This window comes from Carlito syrichta, unplaced genomic scaffold, assembly GCF_000164805.1.
Source record: "Carlito syrichta isolate Samal-C Ts95f unplaced genomic scaffold, Tarsius_syrichta-2.0.1 Scaffold308158, whole genome shotgun sequence".
NCBI classification, from domain to species: domain Eukaryota; kingdom Metazoa; phylum Chordata; class Mammalia; order Primates; family Tarsiidae; genus Carlito; species Carlito syrichta.
Window position 1 is genome coordinate 392,718 of NW_007252254.1, and position 22,286 is coordinate 415,003.

General features: G+C 43.9%; 1 protein-coding gene across 4 annotated transcripts in view; it reads right to left on the reverse strand.

Moving 5' to 3' along the window:
* Positions 1 to 6,369: 6,369 nt before the first annotated feature.
* ATG16L1 (autophagy related 16 like 1) overlaps positions 6,370 to 22,286 on the reverse strand; it is a 46,359-nt gene continuing 30,442 nt past the window's right edge. For all 4 annotated transcript variants that reach the window (XM_021716090.1, XM_008065108.1, XM_008065107.1 and 1 more), the window contains 8 exons: positions 19,793 to 19,863; positions 17,677 to 17,748; positions 13,399 to 13,519; positions 13,022 to 13,127; positions 9,829 to 9,978; positions 9,662 to 9,709; positions 8,736 to 8,837; positions 6,370 to 7,856 (listed from right to left, as the gene is read on the reverse strand). In XM_021716090.1, coding sequence (XP_021571765.1) covers positions 7,763 to 7,856; positions 8,736 to 8,837; positions 9,662 to 9,709; positions 9,829 to 9,978; positions 13,022 to 13,127; positions 13,399 to 13,519; positions 17,677 to 17,748; positions 19,793 to 19,863 — 764 coding nt within the window. In that variant the 3' untranslated portion in view covers positions 6,370 to 7,762. The remainder of the gene's footprint in view (positions 7,857 to 8,735; positions 8,838 to 9,661; positions 9,710 to 9,828; positions 9,979 to 13,021; positions 13,128 to 13,398; positions 13,520 to 17,676; positions 17,749 to 19,792; positions 19,864 to 22,286) is intronic.

Below are 22,286 nucleotides of genomic sequence, written 5' to 3' on the forward strand. Positions count from 1 at the left end.
CAATGCCCATTATGTGCCAAGCACCCTATCAGGTACTAAGAATGTGGTGGCTCCTGAGATCTCCCGACTTGCTCTTAGAGTCATCTGTACCTGTACTCCTGGGGGGCAACAGAACTTTGGCTTTATAACTAGAAATGACTCTCTACACCTTGTCTTCTTACTGCCTGGCTCTCAAGCATACCCACCTATCTTCTACTCATTCTAGTTCTCTGGAAAAATGAAGCCCCAAACCCAAATCCACTTGCTATCATCTGCCTGTGTTCTGGGTCATAGCAAACACACCATGGGCCCCTGGTACACAATCATCAGCAGGCGAATGTTTCCACCTGAGACATAAATGTATGCTTATGGAGGAAAATAAACCACAGCCAGCATGGGACATTTTTTTTTAAGCATTTCAAAACCCACTGGATTTTATTACCTTAAGGTACAACTAGTAAAATAATTTACTTCTAAAATTCAAAGTGATTCTCTCACTATAATACAGGAGATTATTAGAACAACTATCTCATGCATCACAAGACTGTTGTAAATCAGTGACAAAGAGCCTTTTCACGAAGATGTTCTTGACACATCTTACATGTCACTGTCCTTAATCTTCCATGGAAAAGTATATAAGTGAGTCCCACCTAACACGGAAGGACTTCGCAAAAACTCTGATGCAGCAATAGACCACAAGCTTTCACATAAACACCAGGAATGAAGACAGAGCACTGTGTGATTTGAGTTGAATTACATTAGTATTTGCTTTTCAAAAAACCTCAAATTTCTTCATGCAAAAAAAAAAACTTTAAATGTAATTACAACTCTACAGAAATCAGGCCAGGAATGGTGGCTCATGCCTGTAATCCTAGCACTGTGGGAGGCCAAGGCCAGAGAACTGCTTGAGCCCAGGAGTTTGATTGAGACCAGCCTAAGCAACATAGTGAGACCTTGTCCCTACAAAAAAATAAAATTACAACTCTACAAAAATCCATATAAAAAAAACTAATGTTTTTAACTTTGGATTTTCTATAATCAACACTTTAATTTCTGGAAGTGTTAGTGTCTTAATGATCTCTGGGGTTTTTTTGTTTTTGTTTTTAGTTGGAGTCTCACTCTGTCGCCCAGACTGGAGTGCAGTGGCACGCTCACGGACACCACAACCTCAACCTGCTGGGCTCAGGCAATCCTTCCACCTCAGCTTTCCAAGTAGCTGGAACTACAGGTGCACGCCACCATGCCTGGCTAATTTTTTGATTTATTATAGAGACGAGGTCTCACCGAGTTGCCCAGGCTGGTCTCGAACCTGTGAGCTCAGGCAATCCTCTCCTCGGCCTCCCAAAGTGCTGGGATTGCAGGCTTGAGCCACGGCGCCTGCCTCTTAGTGATTTCTAATGTGAATCCTCTGATGTTTAGATGATAACATATTTATTCACATTTGACGCATCTATAAAGTATCTTTTAGGTCTCTGGTGTTTTGTAAGATGTTTTTTGGCACTTACTAAATCTGTAGGGTTTCTCGCCAATACAAGATCTCTGGGGTTAAGTGTGAGAAAGTGTTGGAGAGTTTCACGGCAGTATAAATTCTCCTGTGTAAAGTAAGATCTGTGATATAGGCAAAGGTATTGCACTCCTCTATATTATAATTTATAATGCTTTCCTTCAGCATAAATACTATTGCTGTACTCTGAGACTTATATTTTGTGTTTTTGTCCCCAAGGCAGGAGTGCAGTGCCATGCTCACGGCCATCCCACCGTCGACCTGCTGGGTTCAGGCGATCCTTCCACCTCAGCCTTCCAAGCAGCTGGAACTACAGGTGTGTGCCAGCACACCCAGTTAGTTTTTTGATTTATTGTAGAGATGAGGCCTCGCTAAGTTGCCCAGACTGGTCTCGAACCCATGGGCTTAGGCAATCTTCTCACCTTGGCCTCCCAAAGTGCTGGGATTATAGGCATGAGCCACCACGCCCGGTCTTTATTTTTTTTTTTTTTTGAGTTGGAGTCTCACTCTATCTCCCCAGCTGGAGTGCAGTGGCATGCTCATGCCACCTCCCCCCGCTCCCCGCGACCTGCTGGGCTCAGGTGATCCTTCTGCCTCAGCCTTCCAAGTAGCCAAAACTACAGGTGAACACTACCACGCCCAGCTAATTTTTTGATTTATTGTAGAGATGAGGTCTCGCCAAATTGCCCAGGCTCTTCTTGAACCTGTGAGCTCAGGCAATTCCCTTACCTCAGCCTCCCAAAGTGCTGGGATTATAGGTGTGAGCCACTGCACTGGGTCCAGGGATATTTTTTTTTTAATTATAAAGATGTGGGGTACAATTCAGGGTTAGGTATACAAAAGTCAGTAAGAGATATTGCTCTAGGATAAATAGACTAGGTGATGGGAGAACAGAAAGTAGACTGTCACTATGGCTGCCCCCTGTGCCTAGCAGCTGGGGAACGCCCCACACTGTGGTGGGACAGCCCATGTAGTTTACTTTATCCAGTCAGTTAGACTTTTTTTTTTTTTTAGTTGGAGTTTCACTCTGTCACCCAGGCTGGAGTGCAGTGGCATGCTCACGGCCACTGCAGCCTTGACATGCTGGGCTCAGGTGATCCTTCTGTCTCAGTCTTCCAAGTAGCTGGAATTACAGGCATGTGCTACCATGCTTGGCTTGTTTTTTTATTTATTGTAGAGACAAGGTCTCATCAAGTTGCCCAGGTTTGTCTCGAATCCCCAGGATCTGGCAATCCTCTCACTTGGCCTCCCAAAGTGCTGAGATTACAGGCTGAGCCACCGTGCCTGGCTAATTTTTCTTGACTTATTGTAGAGGTGAGGTCTTGTCAAGCTGCCTGGGCTGGTCTCAAACCCGTGGGCTCAGGTAATCCTCTCCCCTCAGCCTCCTAGAGTGCTGGGATTATAGGCGTGAGCCACCGCGCCCGGCCTCAATGGGACATTTTAAGGTAATTTTGGTAGGCTTAGACAGAAGGATTGCTTGAGCCCAGGAGTTCAATACCAGCCTGGGCAACAGTGAGACCCATCTCTAAAAAAGGTAACCCAAGCAGAATGACTAGCTAGAGCTTTCACATTGATGTTTTCTTGCTGTGTCAGTCAGCCCTGACTCCCTAGCTGACATATGAGCATGGTTACCATCTATCTTCATCCTCAACTTGGCCAGCCCAGCTGACTCACAGAATCATGAAAAATGATGATTGTTTTATACCATGAAATTTTGAGGCAGTTTATGCAGCAAAAGCTAGCTGGACCCTGATTCAACCAAACCAATCATAAGAAACATCGTTACAACAATCAGGAAAACTTGAATATGGACTGGATGGTGGGTGATACTGTTACTGCTAATTCCAGTAGGTTAATCATGGCCTGTTGTTTTTGCCAGTTTGCACTGGGATGCATACTCATGTATGGTAAAACAAGCTTGAAGTTTGGGGAAAATCTTGGGAAAAAACTGGGGGAAAGCACCAAGGGAAATAAACGAGACTGACAAAATTGTTGACTGGTGCATGTGTTGGGGATCATTGCAGTGTTGTTTATCCCCTGGGTTCATCCTGATTGGGACATCCTCACTGTTCTTGCCAATTGAGGGTTAGACTGTAAGGGCAGCGTGACCAAGGGAGGGATTCACTAAGAGTGTTTGAGGGGCACAGGACTGGTTGACACATGGAAAGTGTTCTGAGGCAGAGGTGGAAATCAGTTGGGATGTGTTATGAAAGAACTCCCTGAGGACAGAGAATCAAATCTTGCTGAAGTAAAGCAGCTAAGAATCAGTTTGGGGGGTCTTCGTCCGTTTACTGGCAGGCACCTCATACTCTATGCACTTTTCTACAATCTATGCAGATAGACATACAAGGGGAGGATTAAAAAAAAACCCAGAATTACTTTTTGGAGGGCAGGCCCCTTGTAGTATAGGCTTTCCCCACTAGACAAATGTTCTAGGAACCCATCAGCATCAATGTACCAACTAGCATTGTTGAAAGGCTGTGTTTGCCTTCAATTTTTTTTTTTTTTGGAGGTCCTTTCAACATGTTTGCCTATTCCACTACGGGTGATTTACAAGTACGCCTGCCCTCACCACACTGAGTATTCAGCAGTCTTTGATACAAAACAGCATGACCCCCAAGCCTCACCCTCCCTATTCACTTGATATCAGCCCAAGTGACTTTTTGCTTCCCTGGATGAAAAAAAGTCCTCAAAGGGCAACGTTTTGCCAATGTGGAAGAGGTGAAACAAAAAATGGCAGAAGCGCTAAATGGCATCAACATCAAAGAGTTCAAAAACTGTTTTGAGCATCTTGATGGGTGTATTGCATGAAATGGAGAATATTTTGACGGTGAAGGTGACTAAAGTTTAAATATGAACACACGATTTTTTATAAATACTGGGATTTTTGGGGGTTCCCCTTTGTATTTCACTTTACTCAAGATTTCCAAAGTTTGTTAGAGGAAAAATGGAACTTCTAGTACAAGCATAATTCATTAAAGTAGGACACAGTAGAAAGATAACATTGAGAGGCTTGGTCCTTGTAAAATGCCTCTATGGGCCTGGTAAGGCAGACAGTGCTGAGGCCAGAGTCTCTTTACTGCTACCCAAGGCACTTCACACAAAAATGTTTGTGGTTTCCCTATCAAAGCACAGGCTAGAAACCAGTTTACAGCTTGTCTTCTTACTACCTGGCTCTCAAGCATAGCTACCTATCCTCTTATCACCCTAGTTCTCTGCAAAAATGAAACCCAAATCCACCTGTTCTCACTTCCTGTGTTCGGGATCAGAGCAAACCAGCAGTGGGCACCTGGCACAGATTCCTACTATTGTTATTAAAAAATAAAAGACCAGGCACAGTAGCTCATGGCTGTAATCCCAGTACTTTGCTGAGGCAGGAGGATTACTTGAGGGTAGGAGTTTGAGACCAGCCTGGGCAAAATAGTGAGATGCCATCTCTACAAAAGCAGTTTAAAATTTGCTGGATGTGGTAGCACGCCTGTAATCCCTGCTACTGGGAGGATCTCTGAGATAACCTTGTAACTACTACCCAAGGCACCTCATAAAAGCAAAAATGGCCAGGTGCGATGGCTCATGCCTATAATCCCAGCGCTTTGGGAAGCTCAGGCATAAAGATTGTTTGAGGACAGAAATGCAAGACCAGCTGGGCTCGGTGGCTCAGCCTGTAATCCCGCGCCTTTGGGAGGCTGAGGTTAGTGGATTGCCTGACTAGCTAGAGCTTTCACATTGATGTTTTCTTGATTGCCTGAGCCCATGGGTTCGAGACCCTCCTGGGCAGTGAGACCTCATCTCTATGATAAATTAAAAAATCAGCCAGGCGTGGTAGCACATGCCTGTAATTCCGGTTACTTGGAAGGCTGAGGCGGAAGGATCGTCAGAGCCCAGCAGGCGAAGCTGCGGGCGACAGAGTGAGACTCCAACTCAAAAAAAGAAAAAGAAAAAGAAATTCAAGACCAGCCTAGGCAAAGCAGAAGAAAGACCCCATGTCTACAAAAAATAAAGCCTTACGCTTGCTTTGTCACAGTGTGTTGGAAAATGACCTATGAGATATATATCCATTAACATTTAATCTTCAAATTCTGAGAAATGTTAATGTCTGGATTAAAGCAGATCTTGTAGCAGACATTTATGACTAAGATGCACAACATCTCTGAACATGTGGGAGGCAGTTACTAAAGAGTGGAATGGAACCAAGACTGAAAGAAGCACAGAGAACAGCTGTGCTCCTTGTAAATTCAAAAACAGGATATCTGAGACTTCTGAAACTCTTATTTTGGGCCTATTTTGAGACTCACCTCCTTAATAGTGACTGCAAAGGGCTCACTTGGCCTTTTCCAAGTGTTGGCTGCCTGACTTCAGACTTTGATAGCATCTTGACTCCAGCTGCTGGTCTAAGTGGATGTTTGGCTGAAGACCCCCACAACAGTGATGGCAATTTGTTATGGCTCAGGTTGCTTGTTAGATGTCTGAGCTGGTACAAATAAATGATGAAACTCCCCAATGATGAAACTCATGTCTTTTTAGCAAAGAGGAAGTTTGTGGGCAAATGGACATATAGTTCATATAAATCCTATGGAGAAAGGCTCAGTACAGAAGATGGCAGGAGAATCTGTGTGTCAGGCTCTTCTACTGCAGCTGGCAAAGCTCTGAAGAAACCCCTTTCTAGTTTCAGTTAAGGTTTTGCACATGATGTAAAATCTGATTAATCCTGTTTACAGGGAACGTTAATTTGTGGGATGGGATGGGGCTTACATGAAGAATGATGAGGGAAGACCATAGGAAGATACCATTCATTATTTACAAATGAATAAATACCAGGAAAACAAATCAGGGGAAAAGTTTTCTTTGTTAAGGACAACAAAGAGTAAAATAACCACCAAGAAACATGGAGTTTGAAAAGTATATAACAGATTTCTTTATTTATTTACAATCAAGTTCTGTTGGGCAACATAATTAAATAAATAAAAGATGTGCCCTGGCCTGTGAATTTCAACTCCCCTTAACACAAGTTCTCTGGAGGGCAAACCAAAAAGGGGAGATGCAGGCAGGAAAAAGAGGAAGCATGGAGACCAAGCCCCTGTCAGTGGGAAAGCGACTCGTTCCTCTCACCCGTTCCAGCACTCATGTTCCCCAGCGTCTAGAGAACAAGTGTGGAAGATAAAAATAAAGTGCAAATTAAAAAGTGATAAAAACATTGGTGTCTCAGACACCCAAATAACTAAAATTTTATACACAGGTAAAATGGTAAAGATAAATGTTTCTCCCTGGCCTTCATCACAACCCCTGAAATGAGAAGATGACAATGCTGTGCTTCTGGGTCTAGCAGGCTGCTTGCACTAAAGCACCAAGGGCACTGTACACAGGCTTGGAAGATAGGCAGTGGCCGGAATTACCAGTTCGGAAGTAATACATTCAAGTCCTCAAATCCCTTATCACTAGCAAGAACATGGTGTACACCCACCTTCTGTGTGTCTGCAGATCAGTAGAGGAACACATTCTTTACCTCTGCAGCAAACCCACTTCTCTAGAAAAGGTTTTCACACTTCCTCTCCTGCCTCAAAAATAATTTTTTAAAACCAAATTGAGATTTATTTCTTGATCAAGAAATAAATATGTCAAATTTTGGGGGTGGGGAAAAAGAAGCCAGTAAGCTTTGAAGAAAAGTTGACGAGATTTGAGGAAATTTCAGCAGTAATAAGACGTATTCAGAACAATAGCCCCGGAACACCACAGTCCACAAGGGAGGGGACTGTAGTCCCAGCGTCTCCTTGGAATCAGGACAGGCCCTGTGTCTAAGAGTTTCTGTTAATCCAATGCTTAAAGCAAGTTCACTGGGCAAATGATCTCAAGGTGACGAGACATGCATTCGGCCGGAACTGACTTTGGAAGGACGGGAAAAAGCACAGAGGACCAACACCCAAATGTGGGGTGTTTTTGGCACTGCATCCAGTGAGAAGACCCACTGGGGGCCCTGTGCTCCCCACAATGAGGTATGGAAGATCAGAGCTAGTAGTGTTTCCCACTCGAATCAAGGCAAGAACTTGAACCTCTGCTAAGTGACCGCAGCATCACATTTTTTCAGTGTTATCCTTCAAGGTCATTGGAGACCTTAGTCAAATCCTCAGAAATCCTCTTTGAGGAAGGCCACTGTGCCACATGGCTTGAGCTCTTCTCTGAGAAGTCAATCTATACCCAACACACTGACCAACAGGAAAGAGCTGCGGGAGTCCACGTCCTTCTGAGGAAGGTGCTGAGGTTCTGCCAGCCCCGAGAGCCCCATCAGTATTGCACCCACAGCACAGCTTTACATGCTTTGTCCACACTGACAACGTGAGAGCCGGCGGGGGACCATGCCACTGCATTGATGGACGAACTTCAAAGGAGAGATCAGAAGAGCATCACATTTCAGAACATCTTGGCTCAGTTCTTAGTAACCAAACACCAGACACACATGGATTCAGGTAGTAGGATTTTCCCAACTTCTATTTTACTCTCCACTCTCCAGCACTGTGCCCATGCACAGGCAGGGACTCATTCCAAAGCAAAAGATCTCTGAAGAAACCTGTGCTGTATTTTATTAAGTCATGTTAGGATGCAGGGCATTTGGGGCCTAAACAGTCAGGCCTTATCACATTCACCCTATGGGAGTATCTGTGAGATAGACCTCAGTGCCTCTGAAAAGCCAGGAGAACCTGCACTGATCAGCACTGGTTAAGTCTGGGAGTGGCTGCTGCTGCCCGGGGGCAAAGAGAGGAGGTTCTGAGGAACCAGTGTCTGAGTTCCTAGCAAGTAGTCTTGTGTGGACAGAACAAAGTTAGGAAAAAAGGGGCCCAGGGACTGCCTGCCAGGTGGAAGATAAGAAAGGTATCTGAAAAAAAATCAATGGTTAGGACAAGTCATTTACTGACAAAAGGGACTTACAAGGGAGAGGGAGGAGAGCAGAGACAAAGAAGGAGGAAGAGAGAATGTGGCACATAAAAAGAGACAGGGATGTGTTTCTGTAACACTTTCTCCAACAGTCGCCATTCTAACTGCTCTACCCGGAGTATTTTGTAATGACGGTGGTCTGTTGTGCTGTATGAATGGCACCAGCTTCTCTTCACTAACCTAGTTCATTCAGTCAGCCGAGCAAGTGAGTGGATAGTGCCCTCATGGGGCCAAATGCAGTCCCAGCCTGATGAGGACATGACCCCCAGGATAAAGTCACAGGCCCTGCTTACAACCTCAGGGGAGCTGACAGGGTTCATCTTACCTGTGCTGCTTTGAAAGAACCTTCTCCACTTTCCCTGTGAGCACACTCCAAATATAGAGAGAGCCCTCAGCCGAGCCTGCTGCCACATAACTGCCATCAGGGCTAGAGAAAGCAGTAAGAGAAGAAAGGCTGTCAACTCTTCAACTCCAATTCAACATCCACATGGCCCTCTTCCCAAGGATTGTTTATTCTTCACTCACGACCACTCCTGAGTGTACTCAGATATCAGAATGTGTGTGATTCATGTCCCTTACGGCCAACTCTGCCTTTACCCTGTTATTTCCACCTCATCTATCTAATGAAGAGTGGCACCACATTACTTCTTGGGGCTCCAAGTCCCTAACCATCCATCAGACTCAAACACAACACAGAGAGATCAAAGCCAACCTCCCAATAGCTAAGGGTTTCAGCCTATGGACTGCCTTGGTACATGGTTCGGTAAGAGTGGGAAAGAGGAAGCTTCAATTGTGGAAAAGCCTGGAACTGAGCCTGGAAACATATATGAAGCAGCATAATATGTGGAAGAAAGGAGATGAGTGGGAAACTAGACCACCTTGGAATGCCCTTCTCCAAGAGCCTATTCAGTTCCACCCCAGGGTGGACAAGCCTTTCCTGTCCTTTCCTAAAATCTCTCCAACAGCTTTTGTATAAATGGGTGAAGAGAGGACAACCTAATGGGCTCACCCAGAACAAAGCAACTAGCTAACTGTGACTTTTTAATGTAATACATTTAGGTTCATGCAATTACAAGAGGCACACTAGAAGAGACAACAATGGTAATCTCTAGTAATGAACTTACAGGCTCACTCCTGGGTACTCAGGTTGAGATACTGAAAATATTTAGTTCTATATCACCAACGGAAAAATGCCCATGTACTACCCTTTGAGATTAACCAAGTTGGAGGGGAGGGGCCATCACTACTAACCTGAAGACAACTCTGGTCCAGTCAGAGCCACACTTGAACCCAGGTGCACTGAAACAAACAACAGAGCACTGTTACCCAAAGACCCCAGGCCACACAGCATGTAAGAAAGCAAGGCTGAGCCTTCGGGCTTCATGTAACCCTCAAGAAACCAGTACATCTTCAGTTACCTAAATGTCTGCTTGACAGCATTTGTTCGTAGATCAATAACTTTTAGCAGGTCATCACGGGAGCAGCTCAGGAGTTCAGTCCGTTCTGGGTTTAAGTCCAAGGCAGTAATCTTTCCTAATAGCTCCATTTCTCGGACTATACTCTCTGATCTAAGAAAGAGATGAAAAATCTGAGAAACTTACACAGGCCAGACTTCTCCATTTAAGCCAGAATATTGTGCCACAGAGGGGGGAAAAAAAGGCACTGCAATTCAGCTAGAATGCAACACTCTTCAAGGACAGTAAATGCAATCACAGTTTTATAATAACCTCTGTGACTGCTTTATTTTTCCATCGATAGTCCTATGATGTTTTCAGTAGAACTCTGAACCTGGTAAGAATTTCCCTGTCCATTTTTGGGGTAACAATAACTGCCAACCAGAAATTCTGATCTGCATGCACTAACTATAGTCACTATCCAGTAAGTCTTATTTCAATGACATCATTTCAACTTTTGGACAAAGTTGGCACAGAAACCTGCTTGAGTGAGTTTTGATTGCCTTACATGAAGGTTTTCTGCCACTCAGTACCACTCTGTGACTCTCCAACTGCAGCGTGGCTATGTGGAATTAGAGGATCTAAGACAGTCACTATCCTTTGCATCTCCCTCTTTTTTCCCAATTCTCTTCTGTGTCCCAGCCTACGCCAAGGACAGCTAACGGCCACCCTGGGCAGGGCCCTGTTGGTGACATTCACAGCCAAAGGAGGTGCTGACCCATTCTGTAGCAATTCTGCTGTAAGCTTTCAGTGAAAAGATTTCTACATCTTAAATGAGCAAGAGTTTATCTTATTGCTGCTGAATACACAGCTTGAATCAAGCTACTCTACTTCTTGGAACTCACGGTCTTCATCTATCAATAGGGGGTGAACTAGGAGACTTCTTTTTTTTGAGTTGGAGTTTCACTCTGTCGCCCAGACTGGATTGCAGTGGCATGCTCCCGGCCACCGCAGCCTCAACCTGCTGGGCTCCGGTGATCCTTCCGCCTCAGCCTTCCAGGTAGCTGGAACTACAGGCGTGCACCACCACGCCCGGTTAGTTTTTTTGATTTATTATAGAGACGAGGTCTCGCCAAGTTGCCCAGGCAGGTCTCGAACCCACGGGCTCAGGCAATCCACTCGCCTTGGCCTCCCAAAGTGCTGGGATTACAGGCTGAGCCACCGAGCCCGGCAAATGGATAAAACCTACCTTTCTTTTTTTTATGTGTTTTTTGAGTTGGAGTCTCACTCTGTCTCCCAGACTGGAGTGGCCACCGCAGCCTCGACCTGCTGGGCTCCGGTGATCCTTCCGCCTCAGCCTTCCAAGTAGCTGGAGCTACAGGCGCACCCTACCACGCCCGGCTAATTTTTGATTTATTATAGAGATGAGGTCTTGCCAAGTTGCCCGGGCGGGTCTCAAACCCGCAGGCTCAGGCAATCCACTCACCTCAGCCTCCCAAAGGCACGGGATTACAGGCTGAGCCACCGAGCCCGGTGGAGACTTCTAACATCCAGTTTAATTCTAAAAGTTTATGAATCAAGTTCCAACTTGAGGTTTTAGAAGCTACCCAAGGGTTATGAATAAAATAAAGTAGTGTCCAACAGCCATGAGTACCGCCCAAATCAGGGCTTTCTGGTGCCATGCTGGTTTCAAAGCACCATCTATAACCACAGGCCCTTCACTAGCCATCTCTCCACAACCCCACTGGGTCTCTCTCTGGCTTCTGTCCCAGCTGCCCTCTATCCAATCAGATCACCAACTCCATCCCCTCCCACCAGCCCAGGGATTTCTCCCACCTGACTGCTCTACTACTTCCACCCATGGCCCATCAGCACAACACTCCAGGTTTCCTTTCCCTTTCTGGCCACTCCTAAGGTGGAGTGCTGTCCTTGCTTTATATGACTACTCTGAGTAATCGTTCTGTCTTCAAAGTCCTCCTGTTCACTGTGGACTCCTGATTTTCCTCTACTTCCAACCTCCTGAAAATTCTGCTGTTTACCCAAACATCATTAGAAGCCACAAAATCATGTCCATATCTGAACATTCTCTAGACACTCTTCCTAAATCTGTCTTTGTTTATTCTGTCTGCTTTACTTCTCGCCCTCCTCATCCTTCGACTGCAACTTATCAACAAGCCCTGTCCAAATTTGCCCTCAAACTGATTCCCTCCTCTACGCTTCCTTCAACCGCCTTGAATTCAGGACTTCATCAACTCTATTGATTTCTCTCCTCCCCAATATACTCTCTCAAAGAGCCACCAGAGTAAGCTACTAGACTCTTGCAGAGCAACATTTCCTTACTAAACGCCTATGACTTACAGGCTTGACATTTGGAAATGGGTTATCAAGCCCTTGGCAACCTGTTCTCAACCTGCCCTGTTTGTCTTATTGACCTATGCCTCCCTTCCCACCTACCTGCCATGTATCAGTCATACACACAGTTCTGGCCTGGAATGTCTGAATGGATTTTCACCATGTGAGGGCTACTCATCTCTTCAGACAAATCTGGAGAGGCATTCTTTTGCTGAACCCCAAGGTCTGCTTTATGGTAAAGAATATCCATGTGTTAATAAGCTAGAAGTGTAGCCGGGCATGGTAGCGCGTGCCTGTAGTCCTGGCTACTAGGAAGGCTGAGATGGAAGGATCACCAGAGTCCAGCCGGTCGACGCTGGCGCGGCCATGAGTGCGCCAGGGCACTCCAGCCTGGGTGACAGAGTGAGATTCCAACTTAAAAAATAAGTAAATAAATAAAAAATAAAAATAAGCTAGAAGTGGGTCAGGCTATAATCCCAGCACTTTGGAAGGATGAGGCGAGTAAATTACCTGAGCCTGCGGGTTCGAGACCAAACCGGCAACTTGGTGAGACATCGTCTCTACAGTAAATAAAAAATTAGCTGGGCGTGGTAGCATACCTGTAGTTTTGGCTACTTGGAAGGCTGAGGTGAAAGAATCACCAGAACCCAATAGGTCGACTCTGGGGTGGCTGTGAGTGTGCCACTGTACTCTAGCCTGCACGACAGAGTAAAACTCCAGCTCAAAAAAAAAAAGCAATAGAAGTGTGCCATCTCCTGAGATTTTTAAAAGTATAACCCACATACCCACATACAGAACACTGTCACAATTCTACTATTGCAGACACTCTCATACGCCTCCCGCATCAAGCTCTTGAGTGTCATACCGAATGTCCCAGAAACGAATTTTCTTGTCAAAATGTCCACTCATTACACATTGCTCTGTGCAGACAATATCATTGCAACTGGATCCTGCAAACACAGTCTTTATGCCTGAAAGAAAAGCAAACATCATTAATCAAGCTGAGGTATCTACGTGGATGTGTACATAACCCTGCTACACTCTAACCACTGAGTTGTTAGAATTACTCATTTAAACGAAGCTCAAACATGAAAAACTATCACTACCTCAGCTTAAACCCCTCTAAACATGAAAGCAGATCCAAAATCCAAACTCTATCACACTAAATCAAGCACTCAAGCTGAAACAGCTCCATGTAAACATCTAAGTGTACACATAGACAGAAAGACTGAATTTCCTCACAGACTTTGCTGCGTAGATCCCAGAGTTTGAGAGTCCGGTCGTGACTTCCTGAGACAATCCGTGCATTGTCGAGCAGGAACTTAGCAGACAGCACTTTCCCACTATGTCCCGTGAGTGTGTGCTAGGAGAGAGAACACAGCCAGGGTGAGCCTCAGGGACTCATGCATTGCCCACTCTGGCAGAGTATCCACTGCATCCAAACCTCCAGAGCCAGAGTCTCGAAATACCCTGAGTTCTGGCCAGGAATACTGAGAAGGGAAAAGGAACACAGGATGTGAAGCACCGTTTCATTCACTGAGTGTCAACCAAAGAGGCCACAAAATGCTCTCTGTTTCATATGAGTGTTGTCCAGAGGTGAGGTATCAAGACCAAAAGGATAAATCTCTCACTAAAAGTAACATTAAAAACCCAACATCAGCCAGGTGCGGTGGCTCAAGCCTATAATCCTAGCACTTTGGGAGGCCGAGGCAAGAGGATTGCCTGAGTCCAGGGATTTAAGACCAGCCTGGGCAACTTGACAAGACCTCGTCTCTACAATAAAACAAAAATTTAGCCGGGTGTGGTAGGTGGCATGCGCCTATAGTTCCAGCTACTTGGAAGGCTGAGGCAGAAAGATCGCCTGAACCTAGCAGGTTGAGGCTACAGTGGGCATGAGCATGTCGCTGCACTCCAGCCTGGGCAACAGAATGAGACTCTGATTCAAAAAAAAAAAAAAAGAGAAAGAAATAATAAAATAAAACCCAGCATCACTAGCACCAAACTTTATGTGTTTCCCACTCCTCAATTTTGAATTTGAAATCAGCTCTACTACAGATAACCTGCCTGTACTGCTCTTGTAGCTTTTTGTAAGTGTGGATTCTATCAAATTTTAAATTCTTAAAAGCCTAGATTTTACCCCATGCTGTGAAAGTCAATTCCATATTTAAAGTTAGACTAGACAGGATCACTGCAGGCATAACTTACAAAAGGAAACATCAAAATTCTTTATATAAATGATTAAAACCCCTGGGGGTTTTCAATCAGAGGTCTCAGCTTGAAAAGTCAGATCATAGCCACAGATACCAGCACTCCCAAACAATCAAAAACCCCTGTGTGAATAAGTTGTTGGATGCCAACCACAGCATCTTCCTTGAGCTTGCCAAGGAACACAGAATGGGGACATCACAGAGTGTCAGCTACCCTTCTGCTCATCACAGCACTCCTAGAGCCTGATGAGGAGAGGCAGCTGGGGATAAGGTGAGATGCAGGGAGGGGATCTGGGGTGTCAGACCTTTTACTATTCATCATTGACCTCTTTACAGCGTAGGATCATCATCATCATTATTTTTGTGGACAAAACCTCCAAAGCTCAGAAGGTATTCACTGATGGTTTCCTTCTTATGCCTTTAAAATACCCTAATAAACATCTACTAACTTACTGGGTTCTAACCCCTGACTCCCAAAGATAAGATCTCATAGTTCAGTGTTAAGTTTTTAGTATTAGCTGGGCGTGGTGGCTCATGTCTGTAATCCTGGCACCTTGGGAGGCAGAGGCAAGAGGATTGCCTGAGCTCAGGGTTTTAAGACCAGCCCGGGCAATTTGGCAAGACCTCATCTCTACAATAAACCAAAAAATTAGCTGTTTGTGGTGGTACGCGCCTATAGTTCCAGCTACTTGGAAGGCTGAGGTAGAAGGACTGCCTGAGCCCAGCAGTTGAGGCTGCAGTGAGCCATGGTTATATGTCAGTGCACCCCAGCCAGGACAACAGAGTGAGATCCCAACTCAGAAAAACATTTTTTTTAGAAACAAACAAAAAAGGAACCAATCTTTCCTCTGTTGTTAGTGGAGCAACTCCACTTTCATATAGAAGCAGAAAATGTAGGGCCATGTAAGTTTCCTCTTCAATAGGAGAAGATTGTATGGGTTCTCAGATTCATTTATTCTACATTTAAACCTCTCTGAAACTGGGACACCATTTTACAACTGCTGCTAGTCAGGTGGTAGCTGTGCTATAGTTGTGTAAAAACCTCCCACTGATCCTTCTGGTAAAATCAAGACGCTCCAGCAACAAAGCTTACACTAAATACAGTACATGAATAATGATTCCACTCAGTATAAAACATCCAATCTGTGCAAATCATGGGGAGAGCCAAAACTTGGGTGGGCTACTTCATCTTTTTTTTTGAGTTGGAGTCTCACTCTGTCGCCCAGGCTGGAGTGCAGTGGCACACTAATAGCCACCACAGCCTCGACCTGCTGGGCTCAGGAGATCCTTCTGTCTCAACCTTCCAAGTAGCAGGAACTACAGGCACGTACCACCACTCTTGGCTTATTATTTTTTTTAATTTATTGTAGAGATGAGGTCTCACCAAGTTGCCCAGACTGGTCTCGAACTCCTGGTCTCAGGCAATTCTCTCGCCTCGGCCTCCCAAAATGCTGTAATTACAGGCTTAAGCTTCCATGCCCGGCCAGGCTACTTCTTAAATCAAATGTGGAATAATTAAAATATCATAAACTGAGGGCCATCTGTACATTCCAAATGCACATGCTGAACTTTAACATGATTATACTCCTCCTAAACATTTGTCCATTGCTTCTTTAACCTTACAGAATAGGCAGTTTTGCATGTGAGAGCTAAAAATTCACGAGCTTTGAGATCCCATTGATGCCAACACCCTGGACGTTTGTTAACATCTTTGAATGAGAAATATTCTCATGCTGTTTTAGTAAGGACTCAACAAGGTTAATGGCATCAAATCTCTTCCTTTTGCACCTCCTTTCGTTAAGAGTCTTGCACAAATGCTGCTGCAGTGAACACCTATATGCCTAGAGCTCTCCTCTTGATTTACTGCCAAGAATAAAACTACTGAACTAATGGAATAAGGGAAAGGGATGTTTTATTTCTTGGCTTTTTATATGTATTATTAGCTTGGTTTTTACAAAATCTGGACTTCTGTTCATCTTGTTCTTGGTGGAACTCAGCTGGACCTGAATGAGGTCGACCAGTCATTTTAGTGCTCCCAATGGTACATAGTCTGTCCTGCTACATGCATTCATTCACCTATGTCATTTATAAAAAATCCTCTTAAGTTGATGAAATTTATTTAAAATTCTTCAACCCGTGTTTCTTTCTTTCTTTCTTTTTTTGAGTCTGAGTCTCACTTTGTCCCAGACTGGAGTGTAGTGGCACATTCATGGCCACTGCAGCCTCAACCTGCTGGGCTCAGGCAATCCTTCCGCCTCAGTCTTCCAATTAGCTGGAACTACAGGCGTGTGCTACCATGCATAGTTAATTTTTTGATTAACTGTAGAGACGAGGTCACACCAATTTGCCCAGGCTAGTCTTGAACCCCTGGGATCAGGCGATCCTCTCACCTCGACCTCCCAAAGTGCTGGGATTACAGGCTTGCGCTACCACACCCAGCCAAACCCATGTTTCTGAAATTTATTTTTAATATTTAATATGAACACTACTTTTAGGTTTCATCTTCTACTTTTTAGACAGGAATAACAAGAGATAGGGCAGTGGGTTCAGGTGTCACCACAGCATAAGCCTCAACGTGAGGAGGCTTAAGTTTCCTTTGCTCTACTGGGCTTTCTCTGCACAGGCTCTTCCATGCCCCATGGCAGATCCCATGTGCTGACCACAATTTTCTAAACACAAAATTGCCCATTCCGGTAATGCCTTAATCATACAGCTAACATTAACACCAATCAAAGACAACTGTTTCCAGAAGAATACAGAACTTACTGGAGAAATTTCCAAAACAGCCTCCCAAGTAGCTAAGACTATAGGCATGTGCCACCCCACCTCTAGCTAATTTTTTGATTTTCTGTAGAGATGAAGTCTTGCTATGTTGCCTAGATTTGGTCTCGAACTCCTGGGCTCAAGCAATCCTCCTGCTTTTCCTCTTAAGACTGGGATTATAGGTGTGATTTACCGCACCTGGCCATCACAAGTATTTTGATATTGAATCTTGTTAGAATAAGAGTATAAAATGAAAATAAATTTTCCCAAGGATGAAAGTAAAGAGCAGAGTGAATCAAGCATAAATTTCAGTAAAACAACACAAGTCCCCTAATTAGGAATCTGCTATTTTTCTATAAATTGCTTTTAACTTATTGTTTGTTTAGAGACAAGGTCTCGCTCTGTCATCTAGGTTGGAGTGCAGTGGCACAGTCAAAACTCACTGCAACCTCAAACTCCTGGGCTCAAGTGATCCTCCTGCCTCAACCCCCAGAGTTTTATGTGTCTTGATAACCACCTGAAGTTTGGAGATTTCTTAACTGGGTCTTACACGTAATCGATGATCATCCACAGTCCATATTCGGCTTGCAAAATCATTTGAAGCTGCTAAGAGGTAAGATCCCTGTAGGAATAAAGGAGAATAAAAACAACTTTCAGCCAAAACAGAAGAATTCAGCTCACACAATACAAATTTCCCCAATTAAGTCCAAGGATCAGATGCCCCAAACTCCACACCTAATCTGAATACCAACTACTACCCTCAGTGTGCTGTCAATTCACCAGTCTCCTTCAAGTTCAGACCTTTCTCTTGAGCGCTGCAATTTTAGTAGAATACTGCGGACATTTCAAGCTCAAAATGGAACAACACTGCTTTCCCCACTCACTTTTGCCTGGCAACCTCACTAATAACAAATAATAATAAGCTAGACACTCTAGTGGCAGCCCTGACTCTTTCCTTGCCTCGTTCATCTCCCAACCATTCTGAGTCCTGTTCATCTTCAGTGTGTTCAGCTAGACCCTATCCCCACTGCCTCAGTCACAGCTTGGGCTTTTAGCAAGTCTGCAGAAACACCTGGGCCACTGCAGACCTGCCTCCTCAATGCTGGCTATCTCATAAGTTAACGCTACAGCCGTTTTTAAAAACTTCTCAAGGCTCCATATGGCTCTACAAAAGTCTAAACTCTATAGCACAACATACACTCTGACTCACACATAACTTTCCTACCTTATTTCCTTATCATTTCCCAATTAAATTCAAGAAATAGTTATTAGAAACCTAATACTCCAGGCACTGTGCTGGGTGTTGGGGGCACAAAAATGATTAACACCCAAGCATTCATTCTCAGGGAAGCAGATCTCAGTTTACTAAAAGAAGCAGATACAGCCAGTCACTGTTCCACAGAACAGGTTTGCACAAAATGCTACAGTAGCACAGAAGGACTCTCACCCCAATCAGGAACTTGGAAAAGGCTCCCCAGAGATGACACGAAGGTAAAGGCTCTTGAGAGATGAAGATACCACCCTTGTGTCACCCAGCTATCACATTCACCCTGGGGCAGCTTAAAGGTGATCTACACAGACAAACTAAGGTTACCTAATTCTTAGTTTGTCTGTGTAGATCATCTTTACGCTGCCCCGAGGTGAATGTGATAGCTGGGTGACACAAGGGTGGTATCTTCATCTCTCAAGCTAAGAATTAGGTAACCGGCTGAGGTGAGTGGATTGCCTGAGCCTGCAGGTTTGAGACCACCTGGGCAACTTGGCGAGACCTCATCTCTACAATAAATCAAAAAATTAGCCGGGCGTGGTAGTGCACGCCTGTAGTTCCAGATACTTGGAAAGCTGAGGTGGAAGGATCACCAGAGCCCAGCAGGTGGAGGCTGCAGTGGCCGGGAGTGGCCACTGCACTCCAGTCTGAGTGACAGAGTGAGACTCCAACTCAAAAAAAGAGAATTAGGTAACCACTGTAGTAGCTAAATTTTTCAAAGAGGAGCACAGAATAGGAACCATTTCAACAAAATTTTATCTTATTCAGTACTTCTAGTAGTAATAATAATGATTAGAACCGATGTCAGTACTTCATGAATACTGGTTTGAAGCTGTCATATATATTTAGGACATGGATTATTAAGCAGTGCTGCCCAACCTCTGCTCCCTCTACATGCGATGTCTGTCTTCACTTTTTGCATCTGATTGCTGGTTACCTCAAGGTCTGCTCAGAAGTCTGTGGTCCCTAACCCTTGCCCCAGCATGAATTGCTCTCATCAATGTTTCCTTTCTACTCTACACACATGTCCTCCATAACCTTAGTACAATGATTAGCAGTTAAATACTTTTAGGTCACTTTCATTTAAATGTTGAATCTTTGAGGGTTAAGGGCCACACTGGCCCCTGGAGTACAGCACTTAAACACTCAAAATATGGCTATTAAGTGAAATTATAGAGAGTACTAAGTAATATCACAAGCCTAACACATAAACTTAAGGGTTTATGAGAGTTGATATAGCAATTAATTCTATAATCTACTTGCATTTTACACTAATATGGATTTGACTTAAGATACAGAGAATGACAAAGAAACCAGGTAAGTTACTTTAAAATTTCAAGAATCAGATGTCTTAAATCATTTCTAAAAATCTCTATAATCACAGATATTGAATACTTACAGCACTATCAAATTCAATGCTTGTAATGCCTGCATTACTGCCAGATAGAGACCCCTTGAACTCACATTTGTCTGCATTAAAAGAAAATATTAGGAAATGACAAGAAGTTAAAGTCAATAAATAAGTTTAAACAGGGCAGTGAAATACAACAAAAGCCAATTACTATCAAAACAGCAGCCTTCCTGCACCTTACAGAATTAAACAAAAGCAGGACAAAAAGAATGTCAGACAAAACATACTATTAGTTTCTAGGAGTAATAAATGTTTAAGTAGATGCCGACTCTAGGATTTTCCATATGTGTTTTAAAGCTATTCCTTAGGAAATTTATTAATAATTCTCTTTACAAAGAGGATGTATAAGTGGCTGGGGCACAGCGGCTCACACCTATAATCCCAGCACTTTGGGAGGCTGAGGCGGGAGTCTGAGGGTCTGGGCAACATAGCAAGATCCTATCACAAAATAACGAAAACTAAAACAGAACAAAAACAAAGAGAAGTGTAGAAATCCATAAAATGTGTCAACTGAGCTCGACACAAAATTTAACTGAACTATCACTCTTGTAGAAAATGACCATAAATTTCAGAATCCATGATGTGATAATTCTCATTAAGGTGTGAAAAGAAATTGTCTTAGTTATGTTTAACTGAGAAGTCATTAGAATGCCAGCAACTTAGCGTGGAGTTTCTGGAATTTGCCCCCATACTTTATCTCTGAGAACCTAAGACTCTGGCAAGCCTACTAACTGGCAGCGCCTCCTTTCCTTCCAAACAATTCCCCACCAATAGAGCCAATGCACTCACCCTGCTTTCAGACAGCTTGGCCACTCACACAGAAACTTTAATGTTGCAATTACAAACAAAGAAGAGCAAAAATCTCAATGAATTGATCAAGTTTCTTTTAAAAGGGCAGCCTAAATATGATCTACACAAACAGGCTCTAAGAATTAGGGAACCACTGTAGTCAAATTCATCAAAGAGAAGCACAGAATAGGAAACATTTCAACGAACTTGTATCTTATTCAATACTCCTTAGTAGCAATAATAATGAATAGAACTGGATGTCAGGATGACATGAACACTGATTTGAAACTGTCACACACATTAAGGACACGGATTATTTACCTGGTTGATGAAGGCCTACCCTGAATTTATCTGTAAAATGCAGCATATTTGGGCCAGGTGTGGTGGTACACACCTGTAATCTCAGCACTTTGGGAGGCCAAGGTGAGGACTGGTTGAGCCCAGGAGTTTGAGACTAGCCTGGGCAACATAGTGAGACCTCACCTCTGCAAAACAACAAAAACCTGGCTGGGAATGGTGGTGTCTGCCTATAGTCTCAGCAACTCAGGAGGATGAGGTGAAAGGATAGCCAGAGACTAGGAGGGTGAGACTACAGTGAACCATGACCATGCCACTGCACTGCAGCCTGGGCTACAGATTGAGATTGACTAAAAAATAATAAAAGAAACTCAGCATATTTAATGCCTTTTTTTGTATCCTAGCTTTCATTAGATGTTCAAAGGGGCTGAAAAAGTCTAACAATCATTAGTTAAGGCTTTACTTTATTTAGATGACATCTTTACAGACAAAAATATTACTGCAAATTCTAAGAAATATCTCCTTGGCTCACACTCAAAATATTGGTTTATTTGCTTGGCACTTGACACAGTCCCAAATTTAAGAAATAACCAATGAATGACTGCTATTCTATACAAGAGATTCATCTCAAAAAGACCGTATTAGAACTCTTATCTACAAGTTACCAGGGAGACTATGTCAACAGCATTTATATCATTAATTCCCAATGGAGTTTCTGCTTTTGGAAGAATAAGCAAAAATAAATGTTCCCACTGGGTGGAAATGGCCCTTCTTCTGTTACTTTAAATGGATGAAAAAAGGACCCTGAACTATTTTTCTTTTCTTTTAGACGGGGTCTTGCTGTCACCCAGGCTGGAATGCAGTAGCACAATCATGTCTCATTGTAGCCTTGAATTCCTGGCTCAACCAATCCCCCCACCTCAGCCTCCTGAGTAGCTGAGACTACAGGCATATGCCACCACACCTAGATACTTTTTAAATTTTTCACTGTAGAGATGAGGTCTCACTATGTCGCTCAGGCTGGTCTTGAACTGCTGGCCTTAAGGGATCCTGTCACCTCAGCCTCCCAAGAGCTGAGATTGCAGGCATGAGTCATAGCACCCAAATCCCTTGAAACTTTTTTAAAGTGTAATTTCCATGTTCTTTTCCTTCAGAGGGCAGTTTGTCTTCAGTCCTTAAGGACTCAGTTCTTTACATGGGCTCTGGTGGAGGTCATGGGGCAGCACCTACAGGTCTAAATTAGGGTGAGATGTTCAAGTCTAAATTGGGGTGGGGAGATCAATTCCTGACTACCTTGTTGTGAGTAGCATAACTCACACAGTAATGTAGGTTCACACACAGCTTGGGAAGCACAGGCATTAAAGATGCTCACTTAGAAATGTCCCTAATAACTACA